The sequence below is a fragment of the Mustela erminea genome, chromosome 13, assembly GCF_009829155.1.
Source record: "Mustela erminea isolate mMusErm1 chromosome 13, mMusErm1.Pri, whole genome shotgun sequence".
Lineage (NCBI taxonomy): Eukaryota > Metazoa > Chordata > Mammalia > Carnivora > Mustelidae > Mustela > Mustela erminea.
In genome coordinates, this window is record NC_045626.1 from 25,843,773 (window position 1) to 25,864,050 (window position 20,278).

Genomic DNA, 20,278 nt, shown 5'->3' on the forward strand with positions numbered 1-20,278 from the left:
AGTAATAGTTCAGCAGTCATTGGATTAGCTATCCCCAAAATCAATTGATCCAATGATTATTTATGCTTTTAAGTGTACAGATAAGAAATATAATATTAATTATCAGATGCCTGGAGGATGATGATATATATAACTTTGGTTTTCACTACAAATGTTTTTCTCAACCAGAGCCAACTTCTCAATTCCTCTCTCTCTCTTCAAATCTCAAAAATCCTACATATATGTCTTTTTCTCTTGAGAGATATTGGCCATGAAATGAGAATTTTTCAGCATAGTTTTATGATAGGCACATCACAGATACCAGCTAAATGTCAAATTTAATTCTTTGTTCTTGTAAATACTTTATTCTTGTCTCCAGCATTTTCCATCAGATGTTAAATATGTTATCTTATTTTTAGTAAAAACTCGCATGTCAATACCGACCGTGTGTATGAATAGATACACATCTTCAACCTAAGTTCATTCAAAACGTGACTTTTCATTATACTGGGATAAAAATGTAGCTCGTGTTCGATTTCATTATCTTCATCATTTGCAACTAAAATAACCCCACACACCTATTCTTTACAATTTTTACTCAGGTTATCTCATTTAATCAGTGTCCTTTTAGATGCAAATAACTGAATCTTTCTTTAAGATGCAGTAATGCTCCCTGCAATGTGGTTCCATCAGGATGGGTGAATAGAGAGATGGGGTGCTGACAAGATACTCAACAGAGTATCACTGAATGGATGGGGCAAAGCTTGTGGAACACCCGCAGACCCTTGACCCACACAGAGCGTGTTTCTGCTATCTGAATGCTGTGTTTCACCTTTCTTCAATTACGAAGAATTTTTTATCTTAGAGTGTGGGAAGACAGCTGGGAACAAGATGCTGTCCTTGTCCTTCAGGAATTTACAATCTAAACGGGGAGACAAAACATACACATGAGAAGTTAAAAAACGGCTCAAGACTAAACTAACAGATCAAGACATTAATCAAAGCGAAGTCACGGTATGTAAGTCATCGCGACCATGAGAGAAAATTCAATCGTAGGTGAGTGATGGATCCTCTGGGCGGGAGGGAACCATGGAGGGCTTTAGAGATTTATCAGAGAGGAGATGGAATAGGATTCATCTTTTGAAAAATCAGTACAACAAGGATATATTTTCTACAGATTCAACCTGCAGAGTAATGAATGATGAAATTTTAAGTTTTCCACTCATGACTCCATGGATCTCTTTCCAGAAGCAACCACCATTACTGTTTTTCCTGTAAGTCTTTCCTGTACGTTTAACTACTTTTAAATTGATTCTGAATTGATTTTTTGATTTTGAAAGGTCCTGCATAACAAAGGGTTAAATTTGTCTATCTACATAAAAATAAGATCCACTCAATATACTTTATGCAATAGGGGCCTGTCTAGGTCTGTCTTGAGGTACCCCAGTGGATTTCCACATGGATTGTCGCCACAGTAATCTCTGCTCCATCTGCCTTTAGTTTTGTCTTGACCCACTTTGGTTTAGATGCATTTCTAGCAGAGGGGGGGCAGTAGGCATGCTCCTGTTTCTAAGCCCTTTGGGGATATCATTGTAGTCAGGTTGTCCCTCCTCTCCTTTCCTTAATCCGAGATCCTGGAAAGCTTTCTAAATGAAGGGTTAGGAACCCAAATTCTGACACTTTGGAGAGATGCTCTAACGTAGACCTCAAGCATTGAGGTCTTTTGAATTAGTCTTCCATTGAATTAATCTTCCCCAAAGCACCTAACTCCCATCTTGGGAGCAGATCCTTCTGGAATTTGAGTGAGTCCTGCTTTTGTTTCTACTCCTTCTCACCCACGCGGACATGAAATGCACATCCTGGTCACAAAGGATAAAATATTTGTGTGATCCAGGGTAGCTTTTTATAAGCTATTTCATATTAAAACTGTTGGCTTGTGTCTGCAGGAAGAAAGACTAAAACCAAAAACAGCCTTCCTACTTCTAAATTGAACAGGCTTTGCCCTAGACTATCCTCCCTGGTGTCTCTGGGAAGTGGAAACAGAAATCTTAGGAGGTGGAACAGCTCCACCAATTGGCTTCCTGGGTCTCCTTCAGAAGCTATTTTTTGGAAGGTGTGAATATATAGCTGACTGCAACCTGACAATGGAAGAAACTACCGCAGAGGTAAACTTCGGAAGGGAGGATTTCAGCTTAATAGGTTCATCTTTGCACAAACCCATGAAAACAATAGAAGGGAAGAAATGATAACGATTATTGACTTTCTTTTAATTTCAAAGCCCTATTGCTATTTATGTTCATTGTTTTATTTAATCAACGTAGAACTATACTTAAACAGCTCGCTATCGTAGGTGAGTTCCACCTGTCAAAGCTCACAGATTTGGAACAGAGTAGCATTCGAAACTACAACCTGTCTAACCCCAGGGCTTCCATTATTTGAGGACAGAGATAGAAATGAAGATTCTCAAACTAAGTCTGGAAAAGCTGTGAGACACTGAGATTGGCCAAATATCCCTCTGGGTCCATCTGAAGGTTCTCTCTTCAGGGAAGCGTTCTTTTCTGAAAAGAAAGAGTATGCTTCAAGAACTCCTGCTGTTTGAAATGATCATCTGATATTACCCGTTAGTAAACAGATTTGTACTGCTGGGGCCACCTTCCCCGTTTGAGTTCCCAGATGAAATCATGAAGGATTGATGAGGACGAGTGCTGGCCAGGGAGCCCAGAAAACTCTGTTCTGGTCTTGTCTCTGGCACCAACTACCTGTGTTAAGACCTCGGTTTCTTTTCAACTGTAGTTCTACAGTGCTGGCTGCCGAACATAGTATATGCTTAATAAATACTTGGTGGGATTAGCTGGGTCAGTGTTTCTGGCAGAGGCTTGGGTGTCCGTAGGGTAAAAGGCACAAGATGACCGGAGTGTGTATACCCATCCAACAGCTTTGGGCAGCCAGCAGCTTAGGGCCCTGTATCGCAGATGTGCGAGATTGGAGACTACGAATATCGACCGAGCCCCGGAGAAACTTCGAGGAGCGGAAGACCAGGCTAGGCGCTTATCTTTCAGACTTCGCGAAGACCTTTCAGAGCATGCATTATTATCACCATTTTTAAAACAAAACAAAACCAAGATTCTGGTTCTTCAAAAATACCTGGTATCCCCTACCCTGCTCCTAATAATATCCATGAAAGATCCCCGCTTGGGCTTATTTACATCTCGGACCCCGCCCCGTTTACCACCACGAGGGCCCCGCCCACCCATTCGCCTCTGGGCGGACCCGGGGTGGGTCGGATCCTCGGGCTTCTGCGGTCCTCTCTTCTGCCCCAGCTCGTCGTGTCGTCGAGGCGCCCCTTGCCCCCCACCCAGGGACGAGCACATGTCCACTCCCAGCTCGAGTACGGAAGGTGGACTAGGCGGCGGCCCCTATAGGCCCCACCCAATGGCGCTGGCAGAAGACCGGGGAAGGGGCCCCGGGCCGAGCCGTTAAGAGACGGGTGGTCGGCAGCGCGGCGGGTTACGTGCCTTCCCCTCGCCTGCCACCATCCCTTCCCTTCCCAGAATTTCTCGTGGGAGCGCGCCCGAGACGTAGTCAACCGAAACCGTGGGCGTCCCACCCCGCCTCGTCCTCGGCCGCCCCGCCGCCCGGCCGCGCCTCGCCTCACGCTCTACGGGGGAGGCGGGACCAATCAGCGAGCGACGTCTCCCTTCCGATTCGAGGCCCCCGACGCGCGGCTCACACCCCGAGCACCGCGCGCGCTCATTGGCTGCGCGCGCCGCCGGTCCGGCCGGGAGGGCGGGGCGGCCGAAGGGAAAGGAGGTGGGGAGGTATTGGCCCGCGACTCTCCGAGCCCCGCTCGCGCCCCGGCCCTTCCCGGGCGCTCGGCCTCCTTCCTTCCCTCCTCCGCTCACCCCGTCTTCCGTGCGCGCCGAGCGCTGCGCTCGGCCGGCGTGCCTCGCGCCGTAACGGGCGGCCGGGGGCGCCAATCAGCGGGCGGCAGGGTGCCAGCCCCGGGGCTGCGCCGGCGAATCGGCGGGGCTCGCGGCCCGGGGTGGGAGGCGGGTCTACTGCGCGGCCGCGGCGGCGGCGGAGCAGCTCCCAGCCAGCAGCCAGCGAGCGCCGAGCGAGCCGCCCGGAGGTGGGTGCGCCGCGCCGCTGCGGCCGGCGGCGGAGGGCGCAGGGCGGAAGCGGAGGTGGGCCGGCGGGCGCGGCGGGGGAGGGCTCGGCCGTCCGGGCGGCTCGGGGGAGGGGGGTGGGATGCGGGCGGGCGCGCGCCTGAGGGGAGGAGGAGGGGCGGCGGCGGCGGCGGCGGGACGCGCGTCCCCACCCCCTCCCTCCCGCGGGCGGTGGCCGAGCCCTCGCCCCCTCCCCGCGCGTCGGGCCGCGGGCCGGGCAGTGGCTGGGGGGGCGGGGCAGGGCGGGCCGGGCGGCCGCGAGAGTGTTTTCAGTTCCGCCTCCAATCGCCCCTTCTCCTCTCCCCTCCCAGCCCCTCATCCCATTCGGAAGAGGAAGGAACAAAAGGTCCCGGACCCCCGGCTCTGACGGGGCGGGACCCGGAGCCTCCGTGCAGGTAAAGCGGCGGCGCCCGGCGGGCCCTCGGGGCTAGGGGTGTGTTTGCGTCGGGCTCGGGTCGGCGAGGCTCGCCGCGTCACATGGCCACGGGGGCCGGGGGCCGGGGGCCGGGGTGTGGCGGGGTCGGGGCGCGGGGGCGCGGGGGCCGGGCGGGCGAGCGGGCGGGCGGGGAAGGGGTCGGCGCCCGAGCTGCCGGAGCTGCCGGAGCTGCCGGAGCTGCCCGCCGCGGAGCTGGGGGCCGGCCGTGGCCGGTCCTCTCCCGGGTGAACACGCTGAGTAGTTTGTGGTTCTGATTTTCAAAGCCGGAGGGACCGAGCTCTTGTTTCGGGAGTTGCTGGCAAGCCGTGTTAGGAGCGTGCGATACTTAGCTTCCACTTTTTTTCTTCTTTTTTTTTGGTCCTGTAACCTTTGTTAACAATTCTGGTCCCGGGGTCTGAATTGCTCGTGTGACTCTCACGCAGGCACGCACACGGCTGATAAACTCTGTCGAGAGCCTTCTGCATTCACTTGTGAAAGTTGCTCTGGGAGTGGAGCCTGTTAGTTTTTGTCACACGCCTTTAGAAAGCACGCTAATTGATTTCACGTATTCCAGACTTGGTTTACACGTTGGCAACTTTAATTGTTTAGTTCTCTCTTGGGGGGGTTGGGTACTTTGGCCTTTTACTTACTTAACCTTTCTGTGGTTATGGTTTCCTTTTGATCCTAAACAAAAGAAAAACAATACCTAGGTTGGTTTTGTTGTTCCTTCCTCTTGACCCCTTAAAAGCTAAGTACTACCGGTTTGTTGTCAATGAAACCTTTATTTAAAAAAGCATCTCCATCCAGGTAAGACGAGTTTGAACGCAGCATTTCCCATCAGAATCGTGTCTTGTTTGTTATAGTTTGGAGTGTCCTAAATTTTTGTTTTAGACTTCTAAGGAACACACGTAAAGTAGCTGTTAATGAATAAATAAATGGTCAGGCAAAGCGACTTGGAGTAATTCCATCTTTCAGAAGTGCTTCCAGAAATTTGAATTAATTTCAGAATTCTTAATAATTCTGTAATTTCAGTTTCTTTTCGTTTGTTCTCCTCTGATTTTATATGAATTGAACCGTACTGTACTTGCGATGTAAGGATGTTTTTCCTTGAGCCGAATAGATAATAAATTTGCTCTTACTCTGAAAGTGCATTTGCTATTATTATTCTAGTTTTGACCCCCTTTAAAAAGTTTTCCTGAGAAGTTTAAGTTAAATAGTTAAATGCAGTTTGAGGAGTTTTAATGTGAATAAGGAGATAAGTGAAGCAAATGTAACACAGATGGGTGATATAATGTAAAATACAGTTCATAAATGTATTCTAGCTTGACAGTTTTTTCATCTGCCTTAAAAAAACCCACACAGGATATTGTGGAATTTTTCTCAATGAGAAGGTCATTTAGCAAACATTTATATTAAACTCAGAAAGTAACACTGATTTTTTATTTTTTTAATTTTTATTTTTAATTTATATTTTTATTTTATTTAGTAACACTGATTTTTTAATGTATTTTTAAAGTTCCTTGATTTTTGCCATAAAATTAGTTGTAGTAAATAAGGGTATTTTGAGTCCAAGTGTACACTTAGTATTCTTAAATGTTAAAATTGAGTTTAAAGTAGTTTATTGGCAAATTTTTATTCATGTGATTTGAAACATTCATTTCTGGGCTTGTTGAGGAAGAAGTGGCTCTTAGAGCTTTGGTTTTGTACTTTGTAGTTATACCTTCTAAAGCAATATCACATTGTAGGTGATGAGCAAAAGTTTGGTTTTTCATGGTTGGAACTTACCTATGCCTAGTCCTAAGTGATCAAATCTCTACACAGTCTGTAAGGTTCATGTAATAATAGTCTTGTAAGAAACCATGCCGGGTAATTTCCTGTTGTTTGTGGCTTGTCAGGCCTGGTATGTGTTTTAACGAAGTAGGAATTTGGGGATGGTTTTGTGTATTTCTGCAGTCACTCTTTTTAATAGGAACAAAGGTGGTTTCTACTTCAGGTTGGGAAAAGGTCCTCTTCTTATTTTCATATCGTAAATATTAGAATTCTGTTGCTGTGATCTTGTTACTTCACGTTTAGGGGAGATACGGGAGTGAAAAAACAGTTGAGCTGCATCATCTGATCAAAGACCCATTACATTTTTACATTTAGCAAATATTTTCTGTTTTGGCTTTTATAAATGAAAGATCTCTTTATTCTTATTTGGTTTTTATTCTGTTAGCTTTGTGCTTTAGGACTCCAAAGGCCTTGTTTTGTAGCAGCTTTTTATACAGGTGTTTTTGTAATGCATATAAAAGCTGTATTTAGTGCAGTTTGGCAGATGGGGGCTTATTCATGTTCTTGGGACAAGAGTCATTTTTAGAGGATGGAGAGGGACATGTCTTAGATACTTTGTCTTCTGATGGGGGGAGAAGAATGGTTTTTAAGCTTTTAATTTTTGTAAGATGAAAGCTGTTTTCCATCAAGTATTGCAAGGGTATGTCAGGAATGAGAAATCCAAAGATTTCAAGAGCAATTCAGGAGAGGTTATACATTTATTCAACAAAATAACTTGTATTTATTGAACAAGTAGCATTTATTCACTTACTCAACAAATAAAATAGTCTTTGCTGTGTCAGGCTCTGGACTCAGCAATAAAGGATCTAACAAGAAACAAGTATGCCCCTGTTCCTTAATGGAAGTAGAGAAGTGGAAACTCCTCCTATCTCCTGCCTATCCTCCAGTCTTTCGAGTAAGAAAAATCATGTTATTGTACAAATTGAGGGAGCTTGTGATGTATTACTGAGCCAGTTCCTAAAGTATGCTTACATTGCTTTCTGTCACATGTAGAGGACATCACCAGGGAAGATGTGTTAACTCATAGTGTCACTGGGAACAGTCTGTATTTGGGGGGTGGGGGGTGAGGGGAACTTGTCACCATCTTTGCACAATCTGTACAAACTGAGGATATGGCCAGTGTTACAGAAACATACTTGTTGCTGAACAGATGAACACATGTAGAGCTCTAAGCTTAACTTGCCTCAGTTTGATTATCCTCTGCCTTTTACTTCTAGAAAACTTGCCTCAGTTTGATTATCCTCTGCCTTTTACTTCTAGAAACTGGCTGGAGAGAGAAAGCAAATCTGCATCAGACAGGTTCCATTGAAAGAATTGGAAATAAAGTGCAAAGACACTGAGCTACATCGAGGAAAAGGATTGGGCTACAATCTAATATAGTGGAACCGTCTTGGGTTGTGGAGTCCGAACAACCTAGGCTGGTGGTTGGTTTCTCAGTTACAGTGTTGGGCAAATTGCTTAACTCATGAGCCTCGGTTTTCTGACGGAAAACAGAGGTAATGACAACTGCCTCTTCCATTATTATAAGGATTAAATGATTGTGATTGAAATACATTGAACAGTTCCTCAGACCTAGGGTCCTCCCAGATGATCTCTTGCTCTCTTCTCTTTGTAGCTTTCAGTCGTTTTCTTTCTAATCCAAATGATTTACCTACACTCTTATTCTTGACCTATTATAAAATGCATCTGAGAACCAGACACTAAGCAAAAAGGACTGGGATAGCTGTCAGTGGTCCTAAGTCCACTCCTGAAGTTCTAATCACAGGAGACCCATTGAGACCCATCAGTAGAACCTGTTGGTATATATTTCACATGTTTCTAACAAAGTTATCTAGCTTCTAAGCCCACAGTAGATTAAAAAGAAGTAGATTGTGGGTAATGTGGGAGATTAAGGGGAGTGTAGTGGGGGGTGGGGTAGGAGGATGGGGAACTGTTAGCCTACTGTTGTAAGAAAAAACAGATAACAGCCTGGTGAGGATAATAGAGATAATCTACAAGACACAAAACAAATATTCAGAGCCTAACTAGCATGTCTGGGACCATTCAGTGCAGGACCAGACCTGAAAGCGGAGTAATGAATGTTCATGAATTAGCTTAAACCATGTTTGGGAAAATCTTTTTAAGAGCGCAGTAATCTACATAATATACTTTAGATTGTCATTCAGGATGATTAGCAAATGTTCCTAAAGGGGTAGAACGTCATGCGCTATCAAATGACTTATTTCAGGAAAGATCCACAGTACCTACTATGACCAACATGGTTTTCATTTGTTCTGCCGTTTAGAGCAGCACCATGATTCCAGACTGAGAAGGCCTTCCTTTTAGGCCAGTAGTAAAGAAAGGTGATCTAATGGGGCATTCTATGCCCCCCGCCTTTTCTTCAGAGTAAGTCATTCTTTGTCAGTCTGCAGGGGTGTCATCTAAAATGTTTTACTCCAGCTTTAAGACAGAGTGTGCTAGGGACGCCTGGGTGGCTCAGTTGGTTAAGCAGCTGCCTTCAGCTCAGGTCGTGATCCCAGCGTCCTGGGATCGAGTCCCACATCGGGCTCCTTGCTCCTCAGGGAGCCTGCTTTTCCCTCTGATTCTGCCTGCCACTCTGTCTGCCTGTGCTTGCTCGCTCTCGCTCTCTCTCTGACAAATAAATAAACTCTTTAAAAAAAAAAAAAGGCAGTGTGCTAGATTTCAAGGACAGAACACGTGTGGATGGTTGGCTAGTCTGTCTGCTGAGGCTTCTTGAAGCCTCTTGTGTGACTTTGATCCAGTATTAGCCTTAAAATTTTTTTTTTTTTTTTTTTGGATTATTCTCCCTCCTACCTCTGAGTTACTTTCTAAATCATCTACTCTATTAAATACTCATTGGTGACCTATACATAGCCTTTGCTATTTTTTAAAGTTGGTTTTTTTTCCCACAAGTAGTACAAAAGTAATTCAGTCTCACTCATTTAAAAATGCAGTTTGAGGCTTCTTGCTGATTTCTGATCAATTTTGATCATTATTCCAGATTGTTAAAATTGTAATATATTCAATTAGGACATATTTCGGTGCTTATTCTAGATAGACATATATCTAGGGTAGCTTTCAGCTTCAATTTCAGTAATTTCATGTGAGGAGAATATAATTTTGCCAAGCTAGTTGAATTTAGACACTGCCTCTGATTTGGCCACATAGCCAGAAACATTAGGGTAATTCTCTGATTTACATAGTTGTCTTACATTCTAGAGTGGACGGGTTCCTCTTAATGCATCTGAACCAGCAGTGGAACTGGTGCCTGGTAATTTAAATCTCTCTTTAGTTGGTGCTCACAAGAAAACAGAAATCCTAAAGTCATTGATTTTAATCCCATTAAAATTTGTAAGTTTATTATGAAAAGGTCACTAATCCTCCTGGGTAGTTCTGTAGATTTGGAATTATTTTGGCCTCAAGACAAAAGCAATGGAAAGTGAGTGTAGACCTTCGTTTTTATCTGTTCAGTCCACAGGTCCAGTTTGCAGCTGAAGACCTGCAGTTCCTTTAATCTGGTGTCCCTACTCCTAACCTTTTAGGGAGAGGGCATAGTTTCAGGCTTAATGTATTCAGTTAGTAAGGAAGAATAATCATGGAGGGGAGCCACTGGAAGTCCATCAAGTTCATTATCTTGAGTCTTTTAATTCAAAGAAGACTGGATCTGAGGAAGTAACATGGGAAATCTGTGATCTTGTAATTTGCCCATGTTTAAGGTAAAGTACATTTTCATATGCTGCTTCAGCTCGTCCAACAATTCTATAAAGAGATAATGGCTAAGGTGTTTTGTAAATATGAGGGAAATGTTCTATCTTAATCCCATCCTTCATAACAAAATGTGGGGCAGTGAATCTGATTTGCAAAGTTCACAGAATAAAACTCCTGATAAATGCTACAATGGGAGTTGGGCCCATGGGCTTTCTCTCTTGATTTGAATGAACTATGGAAACTTTTTTGTTGAGTAGAGCTGTTCTATCTGTGGCAGTGAATGCAAATTTTCCGTGTTTAGACCAGCCTTTTACTTCCTAGACAGGTGGTTAGGGTGTAGTTCTTGTAAACTGGCCAATTAAACTTTATTTATAAAATGTTTTAAGTATCAGGAGAGTCCTACTTTGGCCTGAGGTTTGTACGCTGGTGATTTCTGCTAACCCCATAGTTATCAGACTGAAAGCACACAAACACCTATGCACACAACAACCAGAAGCCTTTTGCAAAAAAATCTAAACAACAACAACAAAATAAAACATTCTGCAGAATCTCAGAATGTAAGGGGAATGGGCAGTTGCTGAAGCCCTGCCTCCTTGCTTTTCTTCTTCCTGGGGAAGCCTTTGGAGCTCCACTGAAGAATAATAGATTGTGAAGAAAAACCTTGGCTGCAGACCCAAACTAACAGGGTAGACACTAGCTGCATGTGGCCATTTAGCACTTGAATTGAGACTACAGTAACTGAGGAAATAAATGTTAAGCTTAATTTAATAGAAAGTTCTGTGGAACAGCCCTGTTCCGGACTTGGCTTTGACTGCCTGAGGACTGTACCCACTTGATGTGGCTTTGAGTGGCTGCTTCAGCAGAAGGTCAAGACAGACTTCGGGAGTTTGAAGGGCAGTTTGAGTACTGAATATTCTTGCTGAGTTAAGTCTGGGCCTGGGCCTTGTGTGGTCTCCTAATAATTGGATGCCCCCTCCTTTTTAAAAAAAATCTGGGAATATAAATCAGTATGTAATTTTATGTTTATAAACTGATTATAGACGTACAGATTCCATACAACTCATTCAAGGTGAAAGGAATAGAACTCCCAAGAACAGGTAGTCTCTTTACACAGCAGTCCCTGTGTAATGCAGATTCTCACTGAACTGACGACCTACTTTCAGGGTTAAATTCAAGTTGTCACGTTGGGTTTTGAAAGTCCATAAAACTGAATATGTGAATGTTTTCTCTTTGATTTAGTTTAAAGGCACCCATCGTTCTCCATCCTGTGGGGCCACCTTAGGTTTCCAGTGGCAATGTCCTTCCTTACTAGCTTGTAATTTTGGAAAAAAGCATAGTAACAGTGAGAATTGAGTAATCTGTTTTTCAATGTCATTATTTTTTTTTTTAATGCTTTCCGTGAGCCTCATTTCTTTGACAAAACCATTGTAAAAATCCACATCATTAGTATTTGCTTTTTTCTCTACCCTTGTGATATTCGTTTGAACATAGATTGCCAAAAATCTTAAAGTGATTTTATACTACTACTGGAAGGATCTTTAGGTGATCTTTGAGATAGTACCATCACATTTCAAGTGTTTTATGTTAAAATATCTGACTTGATTTTCATTTGAAATAAAAATTTGATAAAGGTATTTGGGGAATATTTTGTATTTTCAGTTTGAATACATTTGAAACCTACATTTGCTTTCTGTATTTAATCACTTCCTTTGTTCTACACTTGAACCTCGTGAAATGGTTTTTTGCCACTCTTCATATTCCATTTCCTACCTCCCTTTCAGAAGTCACCAGTGAATTCTGAATAGCCAAGTTTAGCAGTGTTTTTCAGTTACACTGTTTTCAGTGTTTACCATTACTGACTAGACTCTTTACCTAGGTTTCTTAAAATCTCACAGACCTGCTGAAACAGACCCAGATTAGGCCCATTCCACCTGCTACAAATATTGGATAAAATGAAGGACTTTATTTCTCTTATGTATATAGTTGATCTAGAGAGGGAGGAGGAGAGGAAAGGAAAAGAGGAGAGAGAGAGAAATGTACCAGAAACCCGGAAATCAGTCTGTGTTAAGGAAAAACTGGCTTTGGGGGAATTTACTAGATAAGAATCTAGTAGCTAGGGTTGGAGTTGTAATGCTAGGACGCAGGGAACTATATGTTAAGAGAGAGAGTGTGTGTTTGTGTAGGAACTATTCCAATATTGAAACATCTGTGGCCTCTGGGAAAAACAAGACTCAATCAAACCTCTCCATGAAGGAACTGGAAAAACACTAGTCTTTGTAGATGGACCTAAATATCCCACGAAGGCCAAGCATGATTGGATAAGAAGCAGATAGCAGCTATATGTAGAATGATGGGCTTTTAAAATAGGTAATACACAGTTGTCAAAATTCAAAAGCTACAAAAGGACATATGGTGAAAATTCTTTGCCAACCTGTCCCTTGGCCCACCCAGTTGCCTATCCAAAGGCTAGTAGCATTAGTAGTATTTTGTGTAATGCTCCCGAAGCTCTGTGGATATATGAGCAACTTTGTGCATATAGTACCTTTTAGTACAAATGGTCGTATATTTTATGTAACAGTGAATCTTGTAGATTAGTCCACATCAGTATATAATAAGTACCTTTTTACTTTGGTTTATTCTCTCTGTGGGTGCCTGTAATATATTTGAATGGTTGTCCATTGATGGACAGTTAGGTTATTTCCAGTCTCGTGGTATTAAAAAGTGTCGCAACAAGTAAACTTTGTTTATTCATCATTCTATACATGCATGAGGTAGATTTCTATAAGTAGGTTAATAAACATTTTATTTATGTTTTGTTTGTACATTTATTAATAAATACATGTTTATTTTAGGGAATGTACTTTTTTTTAAGGAGGTAGTGCATGCACATGGTGCAGAATTCAAAAGGAACAAAATAGTAAATAATGAAAAGTAAGTCTCCCTTAGATCTACCTCCTGCTTCCCCATTCCAGTTTCCAGAAATGGAACCACCATTAGTGAGCCTCTTTCCTGTGTATCTTTTTCTAGATCTGCTCTGTCTAATGTGGCCAGTAGCCACTTGTGGCCATTGAATACTTGAAATGTAGCTAGTCAAAGCCGAGATGGCCTGTGAGTATAAAATACACAGGCGATTTACAACAGTACAAAAAATAGAATGTATTTTAATTTTTAGTGCTGATTGCACATTGAAAGAATATTTTGGATATACTGGCATAAATTAAATTATTTAACTGATTAATACTTTTACTTTAGTTTTTTAGTTTTACTTTAGTTTTTTCTACTAGCCACAGCTACTACTGTGGCTAATAGAAGATTTACAGTTGAGTATGTGGATGGCATCCTGTTTCTGTTGGGCAGCATGGGCCTAAAGAAATTCCATGTGGATACAAACATATAGGAATATATGAGGATTTCTCTTCTCAGGCAGGTGTTTTTTTCTTTTGCATTATAGTCTGTGGAAGCAGAAGTCTCTCGCGAAGATGATAGTTAAAAGAGACATATCAGGCAGTTAGTTCTTCACGGTCTCATTTATTCTTACCCGTTCACCATGATCACTCATGGGTCTCATCAATGAAACACATGCTTCCATTGACTTTTATGATGTTTGTGCACTTTGGAGAGAAGCCAGACATTATTCTTGGCTCTATGTTTTTGAACCTACTCTAATTTGCAGTGATTGCCTCTACACCTAGGACACAGCTGTCATCCTGGGATTCTCCTTCATGGTCCTCCTGTGGCGTTCTTCACTTTCTTCTTTGTTGGATATCTTATTCTTTTGGCTCTCCCTCCTTCGATAGAACATATCCTTCAAGACCTTTTTTGGGAGGGAATGTGGTGGGTAGATAATCTGGAGATTTAATATGCCTGAAAATACTTTTATTTTGCCCTGGTTGGTTAATAGAATTCTAGGTTGGAAGTATTTTTTTTTTTTTTTCCTTCAGATTATGAAGGCATTGGTCTGTTGACCTCGCTCACAGTATTACTCTTAAGAAAACCAAAGCTCTTCTGATTCTTCTCTAAGTAACCTGCTCTTTCTCCCAGAAGACTTGAGGCTTTTTCTTTGTCTTTGGCATTCTGAAGTTTTACTCTCACCAGCCTGGATGTGGGTATGTTTTCTTTTGTCCTGAGGTCTTGATCCTTGGTTGGCCCTTTAGATCTGGAAACTCCCATCTTTTAGTTCAGGGGTTATTTCTAGATTTCTTTGACTGCCCCCCCCCCAACCCCCAACCTCTGATGTCTTTTTGAAGTCCTTTTTGGATATTGGACCTTCTGAATCGGTCCTCCAGTTTTCTTCGCTTTATCTGCTATTTTCCCTCCTGTTTCTTTTTCCCCCCTATTTTTCCGTCCTACTGGAAGATTTCCTCTACCTTACTTTCCAACCCTTCTATTGATGCCCCCCACTTCTGCTATCAAAAATCAAAAACTATCAAGCTATCCAAGAACTCTTCTTTTATTCTGTGAATGTGTCTTTTGTAAAGCAAGCTCTTCTTGCTTCAGGATTGATCCCTCGTCTTTCTATAGCTGTGTTGATGATTTTTACAGTGTTTTCTTTTTCTGTATACTCTCAGATTTCTTGAGTTGCATTTTTCTGTTTTTAGCTATTTTTCCCTTAGGTAATGAGAGGCATCTTTGATTACAAGGGTAGGGGTCCAAAAAGCTGCTTGGAAACTGAGCAGGTGGGTGGGTGAGTCTTGTCTCCTTTCGGTTTCGTAGTAGAGTGGTCTGTGTGGGCTGTTTGTTGGTAAACTCTCAGTATTAGTATCTGTATGTCTTCCTTCGTGGGTTTGGTCAGGTTCCCTGAAAGAGTCTTGATCTGACTAAATGGGTAAAGGTCTGGCTGCTAGTATTTTGGGAGCCAGAACCCAGTGGAGAAAGGGGTCAGGAGTCTGCATTTTGCATACCGTGTACTCCTGTTCCTTTACTCCCCTTCTTTTCCTAGTGGTCCCTGGGTATTCTCCTAGTCCAGTGAGACTGTTTCACTCTCTGCTGAGAATAAATATCTAATCTTCCATAGAGGGAGAGGAACAAGTACCCAGTGACAGAGTGGGGGAGCAGGTCTGAGGATGTCATTGCTTCTCAGATATCTCTCACCGAATCCTGCCCATTTCATTTTCTCCTCTCTCAGCCCTCAATGACTGGTGCTGTCTTTTACTTAACCCTTTGAGAATTTTTCTCTGAAAATCAGGATGTTTCCCCACACCTCGCATAGAGTTAGTAGTTCTCTGATCTGTTCAACAGTGATTACTCATCCATTCATTTTCCAGTTATCAAAATTTTGCTTGTTTTCTTTTTTTACTCTTCTCTCTATGATGAGATTGTCTTTTTTCTAATTCTTTTATTATGATTTTTAATAGGCTGCTGTTTTCACCTGCAACTTACTGATTAAAGTTTTCCATTAAAAATATTATTAAGGATAATCCTCTGAATGAATAAGAATTAGAATGTATAACTTCAAATCAGGATGAGGGAGTGGAAATAAATTTGATCATTCCAACAGAAGGTAGAAGGGGGGAAAGCAAAGAAGATGCTTGGGAATTAGAAAATACAAAGTAAGATGATAGAAAATTAGCTGAAGTATTTTCATGAACCCAATACATAATTTCAGGAAAAGCTTACTGATTAGAAGAGAATGAAACATTAAAAAAACAAAAAAACTCAACTAAATGCTTTTTATTAGTAGACATACCTAAAACTATGATGACATAATTTCAAGGTAAAGGAATAAAAAAAATAGACACTGGGTGTAATCTGTGTCTTAATCCATCTTGGGCTGCTGTAACAGGATTCCATAGACTCAGGGCACTTAATGGAAAACAGAAGTTTTTATTTCTCATAGTTCTGGAGGCTGGGAAGTCCAAGTTCAGGGCACCAGCAGAGTTGGTATCTGGTGGAGGACCTGCTTCCTCCTTTGCTGTCACCGTGTGTAGTGGGAGGAGGCAAGGGAATTCCTTAGGGTCTCTTTTATAAGGACACTAATCCCACTCATGAGGAGATATTTGTTAGTAAAGAACTAAAAATTAATGAGCTAAGTATACAATGTAATGAATTAGAAAAAGGAGGGAAATAAAGTTGAGAAACGTTAATGAAAAAAGTAATCAGATCAATTAAATGGAAGGTGCTAAGTTGAAAAAACTACATTTGCTAAGTTTGATAGAGGAAGAAAAAAGGGCACAAATGTATTAGAAATCAAAAAGGATATGACTACAAATTGAGATTTAAAAAAAACTGAGAACACTGTGAAGAGCTTTTTGCCTTTAAATTTGAAAACAGGATCCACAGTTTCTTGTGAAGTAAATGACCAAAATTGGCTTAAGAATAAGAAACTTGACAGGATTGTTTATTTTATTTACTTATTTTTAAAATATTTTATTTCTGAGAGAGAGCGTGCACTCACAAGCAGGGGAGGCAGCAGGCAGAGGTGCTGAGCAAAGAGCCTGATGTGGAGCTTGATCTTAGGACCCCGGGATCATGACCTGAGCAGAAGGTAGATGTGTAACTGACTAAGCCACCCAGGGATACTGACAAGATTTATAATTTAAAGAAAATTTAAAGACTTAAGCTAGACATCTACCTGCAGCAAAATAAGATTAAATAAAAACCCAAAGCCAAAAACCCAAACCCCAAGTGAAAACCCCAGATGGACGAATTGTATAAAACATATGAAGAGGGGCACCTAGGTGGCTCAGTTGTTAAGCATCTACCTTTGGCTCAGGTTGTGAGATTCCAGGGTTCTGGGATTAAGCTCCACTTTGGCCTTCCTGCTCAGCTGGGAGTCTCTTTCTCCCTCTTCCTCTGCCCCTCTGCCTGCTTGTGTGTGCTCTCTCTCTCTCTTTCAAATAAATAAAATTTTTTAAAAAATGAAGACTCAGTAATCCAGTTTTATACAAAATGTTACAGAAAATAACACAAAAATATTTTGTTAGGCTACCGTAATCTTGATACTCTGGGTGGGACAAGTGTAGTATGCAAAGGAGATGGCTAGACCACGTCTCAGTAATAAATGTGGCAATAGAAATTTTAGGTAAAATGTTAATATTTGCTTAAAAAAATACCATGACTAATAAACGAGTGTGTCTCAGGAACATAAAGATGATTAAACATTAGAAAACCTGTAAATGAAATCAGCACATCAAAGGAGAAAAGCCATATGATCTTCATGGTTGAAGGGGAAAACGGCGTATGACTAAATTCTGTACTCATTCTTAGAAAACTTAGGAGTATAAGAGGACTTGCTTAATTTGAATGGTGTTGGTTAAAAAAAACAGACTCAGAAGTGTACAGAAGGCATGATTCCAATTATATGAGTTTCTAGAACAGGTAAAATTACTTTGATAGAAATCAGATCAGTAACTGCCTGGGGTGAGGAAGGTGGATTGAAAAGGGACACAAGGAAGCTTTCTGGGATGATGGTTATGTGGATGTATGCATTTCTTCGGAACTGATCTAACTATACATTTAACATCTCAGCATTTTATTGTATGTAAACTGTGCCTCAATAAAGTTGATTTTTAAGCAGTACGTAAAAACCGGGTATTTCTATATGCCAACAAGACAGAATTTTCAAAAGCTACTATTTAAAATGACAACACAAACTATCAAGTATCCAGGAAAAAATAAAACAGAAAAATGTGTGAGACCTTAATGGAGAAAATTTTAACACCCCTGTAATTCAAATTATAAGCAGATATACTGTGTTTATAAATGGAAAATTGTATCATTAATGTGTCAGTTTTCCTCCACTTGTTTATATATTTGGTGTCATTCCAGTTAAAATTCCAGGACATGAAAGAGGAGCCACCTCATCAGATGCCAGGACACATTCTTTTGCTTTAGTAGATACAGTGTGATCATACCACCTCAGATATAGATTAATGGGAGGAAAAAAGGAGATCATGGAAAAGCAAGTAGCTTTGTAATTGCTAGGGAAGATTCAGTATATGGTGCTGGTATACTTGGTTATCTTTGATGGGGAGAAGATCTCTACCTCACAACATACACAAAAGTAAGTTATAAAGATGAAAAGCAAAACTTTAGACTTTATGACTTTTCAAAGATGACAACAGATGGAAGGATTTTTAAAAAGATCCCAATGTATACATAATACAGTATTTAAAATATTGATGAAATATGAGCTCATTAAAGTGAAATCTTCAGTATAAAAAACCATCAAAAGTCACTTGCTGGGTAAAGATATGTGGCATGTGTGATTAACAAAAGATTATCATCCAGAATATGTAAATAAACCTTGTGAATTAAGGGAAAGATGGTGAATATGAGCAGATGAGTCAAAGGAGAGGAATCCTGAAAAGTCAATAAACATGAAAATATTCTCAAACTCCTAAGTGAGGGAAGTGCAAAACATCAGCAACGCTCCGTGTCACACCCATTCCTTTGACATTGGAGGTACCAAATAGTGTCAAATGTTGGACTGAGTAGGAGCTCCTACTTGCGTGGTGGGAATGACTGTTGCTATCACCAGGTTGACCAGATTTGGTAAAGGATATGTGCATGTCCTCCTATGCAGCCTTTCTGCTCCTGGGCGTATGTCTTAAGGCAGTGGGTTTCATCTGTTCTTTATAGACACAGGTAGAAAATAATATTTTACATGTGACAGAAACAATTAAAAATTTTAAAATAAGTGTACTCTGCTTTCTACTGTGTTCTGGCTAATTTTCTCTATGAGTTTTATAATTTTTGTATGTTTTTTCTTTTGCTTTTTGAAAGATATTTTTCAGAATTAACTAAATTGATATCATGTTCAGCAGTGGTTCACGACCCTGAATTTAGAGAAATAGCAAAGAATAACATATGGTAAAATGTCTGTTTTAACTGGGAGAGACCAAAAAATTAGGTTGCAGTATACAATGTATTTCTTATGGTGGCTCTTCTTTTTGTTCAAGTTTGAAAGTTTCTTCCCTTGAACATGTCTCACAACACCTGTAAGAAGATATACATCAGGCCACTCATGGCAGCTTGTAGGAGTGGAGAATTGGAAGCAGCCTGAATAGGAATCAGAAGGAGAAAGGACAGTGAGCTCTAATGGTCAGACAGTGCAGTGCTATATGACCCGAAATGAATGAGCCAGAGTACAAGATTACATGTATTATCAGCATGGATAATAATAGTGAAAAAAAAAAATGTGACATGAACAGTATTAAAGTTTCATATAGAAATTTATAAAATGCAAAGATTTACGAATACAATATGTAGCAAAACCATTAAGTGACGATGGGGGAAAATCAGGGTGGTGATGATCTGAGAATCGAGGAGGAGGGGAATGGAAATCGAAACGTATTTATTGGGGCTTGAGCTGTATCCGTCTATCATGTCTTATTTCTTACAAGTACCACAGAATGTTAAGAATTGACAGAGCTAGGTGTGAGGCCCAAGGATGTTTTTTTTTTTTTTTTTGTTTTTGGTATGACTGAAATATTTAACTTTATAAGATAAACACTGTAAGTAAAACCCAAGGTATTTGGAAGAATAAATAAGTTCAACAAGATGTGTGAGACCTTTCCAGAGAAAATTATACAACTTATTGCTGGATAGTAAATCCAAAATAAAGAGAAACATATCATTTTTATAAATAGGGATACTCAGTATTATAAATATGTTAGTTCTTCACAAATTAATGTAAGTTCATTGCACTTGTAATCAAAGTCCTATGGAGTTTTGGTGGAGCTTAGACTAAACTTAATATCCCTAACATCGATTTGAAATATACGAGGGGCTCACCCTGCAGATAATCAGCTTACTAGAAAGCAGGGGCAAGTAAAATCCTGTGATACTGGTGTAGGTTTGAACAGTTACAATGAACAAAGTACAAAGCCCACAATCAGATGTTGTTTCATAGGGATTTGGTATGTGACAGGAGCGGTGTGAATTACCAGAGAAAAGATAACTATGTAGTACATTGCCCTGACAAAGTGGGCTATCCTGCCAGTAGGTGTTTAGGTCACTATCTCAGCCCTTAACCAAAACCACATTCCTCCTATGTTAGAAAAATGTGAAAATGTGAAAAGCAAACTGTCCCCCAAAATATCTAGGGAAGAATATCTAGGGAGGAGTGTCTTTGTACCATCTGGCTCCTTCACGCTTCACATTCCTCATTTGTAAATAAGGGTATCTACCCCACTGGATGCTTGTGAGAGATGAGTTAATGCTTACCCGGTGGCTGAGC

At 41.2% G+C, this 20,278-nt stretch overlaps 2 protein-coding genes across 5 annotated transcripts in view; both read left to right on the forward strand.

Moving 5' to 3' along the window:
• Positions 1 to 1,013: 1,013 nt before the first annotated feature.
• Positions 1,014 to 7,780, forward strand: LOC116571471 (translation initiation factor IF-2-like). Its single transcript, XM_032309450.1, has 4 exons — positions 1,014 to 1,031; positions 3,402 to 4,108; positions 4,457 to 4,540; positions 7,651 to 7,780. The coding sequence occupies exons 1-4, from the start codon at positions 1,014 to 1,016 to the stop codon at positions 7,697 to 7,699; spliced, it is 858 nt and encodes a 285-aa protein (XP_032165341.1). The 3' UTR covers positions 7,700 to 7,780.
• The window catches only part of SMAD2 (SMAD family member 2), an 80,484-nt gene continuing 64,266 nt past the window's right edge, over positions 4,061 to 20,278 (forward strand). For 3 of the 4 annotated variants that reach the window (XM_032309385.1, XM_032309386.1, XM_032309387.1), the window contains exon 1: positions 4,061 to 4,163. Coding sequence is in view for 1 of the 4 variants with exons in the window: in XM_032309388.1 (XP_032165279.1) it covers positions 7,856 to 7,886 (31 nt within the window). In the remaining 3 variants the exon portion in view is untranslated. Of the gene's footprint in view, positions 4,164 to 7,796; positions 7,887 to 20,278 lie in introns of those variants that run through there. The other variant, XM_032309388.1, reaches the window with a different exon arrangement.

What these genes read in the sequence shown, in the direction of transcription:
- LOC116571471 (XM_032309450.1), top strand. An exon ending in GCCGAGCGAGCCGCCCGGAG is followed by an intron (nt 4,109 to 4,456) that starts GTGGGTGCGCCG and finishes CTCCCCTCCCAG; the next exon opens with CCCCTCATCCCATTCGGAAG. An exon ending in GACCCGGAGCCTCCGTGCAG is followed by an intron (nt 4,541 to 7,650) that starts GTAAAGCGGCGG and finishes TTTTACTTCTAG; the next exon opens with AAACTGGCTGGAGAGAGAAA.